The 7,072-nt window shown below is 26.3% G+C and overlaps 1 protein-coding gene across 1 annotated transcript in view; it reads left to right on the top strand.

Moving 5' to 3' along the window:
• Window positions 1–4,874: 4,874 nt before the first annotated feature.
• LOC120077684 (NADP-dependent D-sorbitol-6-phosphate dehydrogenase-like) overlaps window positions 4,875–7,072 on the top strand; it is a 4,434-nt gene continuing 2,236 nt past the window's right edge. Inside the window, exons 1-4 of the mRNA XM_039031643.1 lie at window positions 4,875–5,044; window positions 5,419–5,513; window positions 6,127–6,244; window positions 6,876–7,011. Of these exons, the coding sequence (XP_038887571.1) occupies window positions 4,912–5,044; window positions 5,419–5,513; window positions 6,127–6,244; window positions 6,876–7,011 (482 nt within the window). The 5' untranslated portion in view covers window positions 4,875–4,911. The remainder of the gene's footprint in view (window positions 5,045–5,418; window positions 5,514–6,126; window positions 6,245–6,875; window positions 7,012–7,072) is intronic.

Here is a 7,072-nt window from a genome sequence, read left to right as displayed (position 1 = left end):
ACCAAGTTCAAAAAAAGTCTGTTCCATTCTGAAAACTCCGTTTGGTTCCAAAAAACTTCGCTCTGGTAAACCTCGTTCAATAAATCTTCGTTCAACAAAATGACAGTTCAAATGAAGTTTAGATTTTAAAGAATTCACCATTACATATTTTGTTGTGTGTTATCGATTTTAAGTTGTAGACAAATTTCGTGAAATTCAATGACAAACAATGACATCAAGATGGAAGATAAACAGACAGCGAGACCGAGACGGTTATTAGGGGCAATTCTTGTAATCTCATACCGTGATAACGTCGACAGAAGGTCAATTGATAGTTTTTTTTAAAAAAGGGGTCATTTGACATTATGGGCCTACATATTGGGTTATCTGTACAAATTTTCCCATGTTTTTGGGCATCACACGTCATTTTTTTTTTTAAAAAAATCCTTTTTTGGCATTCTCACGTTATAATAGATGACATTGTATCTTTGTTCTTTTTTAGAATCACATGTAAATTAAAAGAAAAAACAATAAAAGAAAATTAAATTTTATCTTTAATTCAAATTAAAAGAAAAATAATTTTAAAAATAGATCATGTTGTTTCAAATTTTATCTCTAATTCACATTAAGAGAAAAAAAACTTTAAAAAGAGATCAAATTTTATCCCTATATCTATTAGATTGGAATATTGATTATGACTTGTTTGTATAAAATTCAAATAATATGAATCAGAAGCATCAATTTGATGCATATTTGGATGAACATGTCTTACCTCGATCATTTGATTTGGACATTCTGAGTTGATGGAAATTGAATGGGGTCAAGTATCTCATTTTACAATAAATTGCTAAAAACATATTAGCCATCTCGTTATCTAGTGTTGCATCGAAGTTTGCTTTAGTATCTGTTGTAGGATTGTAAGCCCACATCGTAACAAATTTCATACGAAGACAATAGAAGCTTTGATATGCGCTCAAAATTGGATTGCAAGTGAAGTTTTGACAGGTATGTTAGTTCGTTTATTTTGTTTTACCTCTCTTTAGCATTTAATATATTAATAAATATTTTCTTTTATCATAAATATGTGACAACATAAGGTACTAGCATGGGAAAAGAAATGGTTAAACATTTAGCAACTATTTTAGAAGATGCCGACGATGTCGAGAAAGCTTATTGTCTAGTTATTTTTTTGTGACATTATTTGTTAATTATATTTTAAATGTAGGAATAATAATCACAACTAAGAATGGGATGATGTCGAGAAAGGAGAAAATTTTAAACGTAAAGTATCGGTGAAAGAGAGAAATGCGAGCAATTTATGATTGTGATTGTTATATTTGTAAATGTATAAGACATTTGCGTTTAATTGACTTCCAACTTTTATTCAAACTTTATTTAATTTAAGTTGTAAACTTATTTAATGGCTTTGTGAGCTTCTAAATTGTGTTTATTTCATGGATTTGTCTATTAAATTTTGTTTATTGTTTGTGGACTTACAATTTAAAATAAAGTAACTCTAAATTAAAAAATGTAAGCCCCATGGAGAAATGGGGAATGGATCCTCACGGGAACCCCATTTTCCCAACGAGGATGGGTGAATTCCCCCTCCCCGCCCCATTGCCAACCCTATTTCCACTTATAATAGAATACACTTTATCTCTATTATTTTTTAGAATCACACACAAAAGAAAAAACAATAAAAGAAAATTGAATTTTATCTCTAATTCAAATTAAAAGAAAAATAACTTAAAAAGGAGATCACATTTTTATCTCTAATTAACATTAAAAGAAAAAAAAATTAAAAAAGAGATCAAATTTTATCCTTATTTTTTTTACATCCCACATGTAAAAAAGAAAAAATCAAATCACATTTTATGTTTATACCCCCACATTAAATAAAAAGAAAATTATTTTTTAAAAAAATTTACACTTCGCTACCTAATATTTACTTCAGGTTAGACAAAGAGAATAATTTTTTTTTTAAAAAAATCACATTTTATCTTTAATGAATATCTAGTTCACTTTAAATAAATAAATAAAAGAATATTATATATATATATATCTTTATTATGTAAAATCAAATTAGGATTTCAAATTTTAATTTTCATAGCTGGGATAAACATTTATTTTCTATAATATATATGTTCTTCCTCTTTTTCTTTTTTCTTTTTCTTTTTCTTTTCTTTTTTTTTTTTGTTTTTTGGTTTTAGTTTTATTATCCCGCTCTTCTTTATTTTTTATGGAATTTTATCGTAGCATTCAAGTATTATTTAGGTGGTTGTGATGAGGGATAAAAGTAGAGAGTTGAGTTGAGTTGAGTTGGTAATTATTATCTGGAGAGTTAAATTGTTTGTATTTGTTTGTAGAGTTGAGTTGATAATTATTGTCTGTGTTTATTGTGCAGTTGAATTGAGTTGGGGGATCTGATGTAGTTTTTTTGTGAACAAGATTAGTTCTATTTTTTCTATTTGTTTTTTATTTCATTCTTTTATTTTTTAGTTTGATGCTTTGCAATTGTTGATTAATTTTCAAATATACAGTATTTTCTCAATTCATTTATGACATAAATTGGACAATTTCAATTTTTTTTTCTCAATTTGTAGAACATAATTGATTATGATGGTGAGAATGTGATGTAGTACAATAATATTTTTCATTAAGATCACAAAAATAATTATGAACCGACCGAACATGTGGCCGTTTAAAAAAAAAAATCACAAAATATATGTTCTTTTCGATACTTATAATATCCGTGTCATAATACAAACACAAAAATAACATGTCATGACGTATGAGAAAGTTATCATTCTTTTGACGATAAAAAAAAAAATCAGATCAGAGGAGAATTCAAACGACGAAGATGGAGAGAAAAGAGAAAGAATGAAAATATCACTGGTTTTTAGGGTTAGTTTTGAATCGGTAAAAAAAGTGTTTTTAATAACCACAGTTTTTTTTTATGGCTTAACAAACATAGGTAATAAATACTCACCCAATCCAACAACTCATACCCATTTATCAAACACCTTCTTAAGAAAAGAAATCCGTTAATCATCATCACCACATTTTTGTATCTTTTTTTCTTAGATATAAGTCCTTTTTAGAGACATCACCTATAATTTTTTTTTTTTAATTAGGTATCTCCTTCTAATTTTTTTTTCCTTTTTTCCTTTTTTTAGGAGTAGCAGTAGCTATATATTACATCTTCATTTTTTTTTAAAAAAAAATTGTTTAAGCTATGTTATCTTTTTCCAATTTTATTTATTTTTTCTTATGGTTTAAATTTTTGTTTTTTTAACCTTTGCATGAGTGTGACATTTAAATTGAATACTCTTTTTTTTTAATAAGAGAATAGTCTTTTCAAAGGAAGTTCAATATATATATATATATATATATATATAATAAAAGTGATTAGCTTTTAATTTTAATTTTTTTTAATATAAATTCAAATATTTCCAATTTCTTTCTTCTCTTACTATTAAAGATTTAAACTAAGAGATAAAAATTACTTAATTCAAAATCTTAAATAAAAACAGTTTTAAAAAAACATATCGCGTTTAAATTTGTTGAGTCATATGAAAGTTTTTTTTTAAAAAAAAAAAAAATGATTACGAAACACGTACAATACAGTTAGTTCCAACTTCTCTTATTTCAAGTACGAGACTCTTATTTCAACTTATAATATTTCATGTTCAACTTATGAAGTACATGCATCACGTGTAGTTTTCCAACTAGTGGACTAAAACCAAGGATGAAAGTATCGATGTTGAAATTGATATCAAGATTTCAACTTTACGGATATATTGATAAAATTAAATATAGATATTGGCAGATATTTCTGTAAGTGACAAAATTTATCAAATTTATTTAAATTAATGATTAAGTTATTTTTACTCCCAAACTAACTTATTGATATTGTTATTAGTATTCCTATTCATATTAGGCCGAATAGATGACAATTTTATGTTCTACGAGCAAGTATAAAAGATGTTGGAGATATCCATGGATTCTGATATCGATATCGAACCTTTAAATGTACGGATATATCAACGGACCTATCCACATATCGTAGATATTTTCATCATTGACTAAAACTAAAGAAACTCAAATGTACATGGACCAAAAATAGTACTTTTAATAATTAAGATTATCATTTAACCAATTTCGGTATATATTACTTTCAAAAGAACTATCAAAATAAGCATAATTCAACAAACATAAAATCTATATTACAGACCTCGAGGTTAGAGCCCACCTCATTTATTTGAAAAAAAAAATCAAATAACTAAATTTAAAATTGAAAAAAAAAAGTATATGGCTTATAATTAGACATTGAATCGATCTATTAGTACAGGAATAAATAAACATTTTAGAAAGAATCGATTTGTACTTACAAAAATTACATATTTTATAATTAAACAAATACCAAAAGTACAGGAATAAATAAACACTCTAGAAAGAATCAATTCTTGAAATATAAATTGATGGAAGAATGGTTTTTTACAATAGTGTCCCACTGCTAATAGACAATAAAACTAAAATAAAAGTTGGGAGTAGTTTAAAGTTATTGTAATCAAATCGATAATAAACAAAATTGAAAAAACAATCAATATATTGGTTTTTTTTTAATTCATCGATTTAAATCTTTTTTTTATATATATATAAACCATTCCGTTTGAGTTTGGTTCTTGATTGACCTTAAAATCGATCAAATCAAATTGACTTTCACCTCTAAACAAAGAGACTAAAACTAAAATTTATTAAAGGTAGAAAAATTAAAATGGAATATTTAAAAATAATGGAATTAAAATTGAATATATATATATTTCAACAGTGTCCATTTTGAAGAGGCTATAAAAACAGAAGTAGGAAAAGTTAAAGTTTATAGTAATAGAAAAAGGAGGAGTTGTAAGAAAGCAAAGCAAAGAAAGGGAAATGGCAATAACTCTTAACAATGGCTTCGAAATGCCAATAATGGGGCTTGGAGTTTGGCGTATGGAGAATAATGAAATCAAAGACCTCATTATCAACGCCATTAAAATTGGTTATCGCCATTTTGACTGCGCCGGTACCCTCTATAATTCAGTATTTATTATTATTATTATTATTATTAATAAATTACAAATGTAATCCCTTTTAAACCCTAAAATTGTTTTCCAACCATGACGCATATATCGTTGTTTAAAACGGAAGGCTTTTTTCTAACTTCTTTTGTATGATTTCACTCATATTGAACTCTTCTCTTGCTCATCGATTATAAAACAGAAATAAATAATAAATAAATATAAATTAAGAAATAAATATTTTAGCTAACATATCTATTATTTATATTATATTTATTTTGTTGTTTATTTTTTATATTTCATAAATTTTTCTACAATAAAATGAAAATATCAATTTTATCAATTTGTTTTACAATAAAATAATATTATCTTCTTGCAGCTTATTATAAAAGTGAGGCTGAAATAGGTAAGGCACTAGTAGAAGCGATACAGAGTGGACTTGTGAAAAGGGAAGAACTTTTCATTACCTCAAAGGTATTTTTTTTTCTATAAAGTTAAATCATAAATTTAATTACTATAATTGGGAAATAGTTAGAATTTAATCCATATAATTTAAAATTATAATTTTAGATGCATTTAGGATTAACTTTTCATTATTTTAAAAGTCATTTTTATTTGAACTCTTATGATAAAAACTAGTTAAAATACACTTTCAAAGTGTATTTTAAAATTTCCAAAAAAAACTTTAAAAATGTTTCAAAAAGTTATTTTGAATAGTTTTCAAATAATTCAGTCTTTTTCAAAATGATTTATTCTCAAAAAAAAATTAAATTAAGCACTTGGAAAGTTGAACTATTAAACACATTTTTAGTCTTTATGGTGTGATAACTATTCAAATTAAAAAATAGTCTTCCAACAATAGAGATTATTCATGAGGATTATATTTATAAAATTATGGGGACTATTTATGAAGTTTTATCAAAATATATAAACTAAATATTGTGGTTAAATGACTATCTCGTGAGATTAATCGAAGTATATAAGTGGGTACGAACACTCACAGATATAAAAAAAAAAAATTATAAAATTATAAGATACTTGGTTTATAAAATTAAAATTTGATACAATCATGAATCATCAATGACAGCTATGGAACTCAGACCATGGACATGTTCTTGAGGCTTGCAAGAACAGCTTAAAGAAGCTTCAACTAGAATATTTGGATCTATACTTGGTGCACTTCCCAATGGCCACAAAGCATACAGGTCCATGTAGTTGATCTTCTTTTCTTTCCTTTTGTATTTCAACATTCATATGGAAATATATACTTTCATCTCACTTATGAAAATATTATTCAATGAAACTGCTATAATGACGAGATTGTTTCTTAGGCATGTGTTCGAAAATCTACATATTTTCCTTATAATGATGGGAATATACACTCAAATTAAGTTAATTACAATTTTTAGTCTTTTAACTTTGAGATTTGCATCTAATCTATTTTTAGTCCATGAACATTCAAAGGTGTCTAATCATCTCACCATAACAATTTTCGGTTACAATGTTAGTCTTGAATAATTGACATGTTGGCATATGATGATAGATTATAAATTAACATCTTTCTTAGCTATGATGGTGACTTAGAACCGTCATGAAAAACTTTGTCATCATACATATATATTGATGATTATTTATTATGGCACCTTTTAACATGAACTTCTGTGTCATCGTACCTTACGATGATGATTAGCGATAATGTGTCTACACATACCCATATCATCATACATCTATGATTGAGTCATTTATATCATTATTGCCCCGTTCTCAGGGTTGAATTCTCATTTTCCTTCTGTTTTATTTTTTTATTTTTCAAATTTTGAATCCTAATAATTAAAGGAGTGGGCAATACTACTAGTAGTGAGTTAGCTGAAGATGGAATGTTGGACATTGATACAACTATATCTTTAGAAACCACTTGGCATGCCATGGAAGATTTGGTTTATGCAGGTTTAGTTCGCAGTATCGGAATCAGGTATTTCACTTTTTATTCACTTCTTTAAATGACAGACCCTTCAATATAGCTAACGTGTCTA

This window comes from Benincasa hispida, chromosome 5 (genome assembly GCF_009727055.1).
Source record: "Benincasa hispida cultivar B227 chromosome 5, ASM972705v1, whole genome shotgun sequence".
Lineage (NCBI taxonomy): Eukaryota > Viridiplantae > Streptophyta > Magnoliopsida > Cucurbitales > Cucurbitaceae > Benincasa > Benincasa hispida.
The sequence above is the reverse complement of the archived record's forward strand: the minus strand, read 5'-3'. Positions and strand labels throughout refer to the sequence as shown.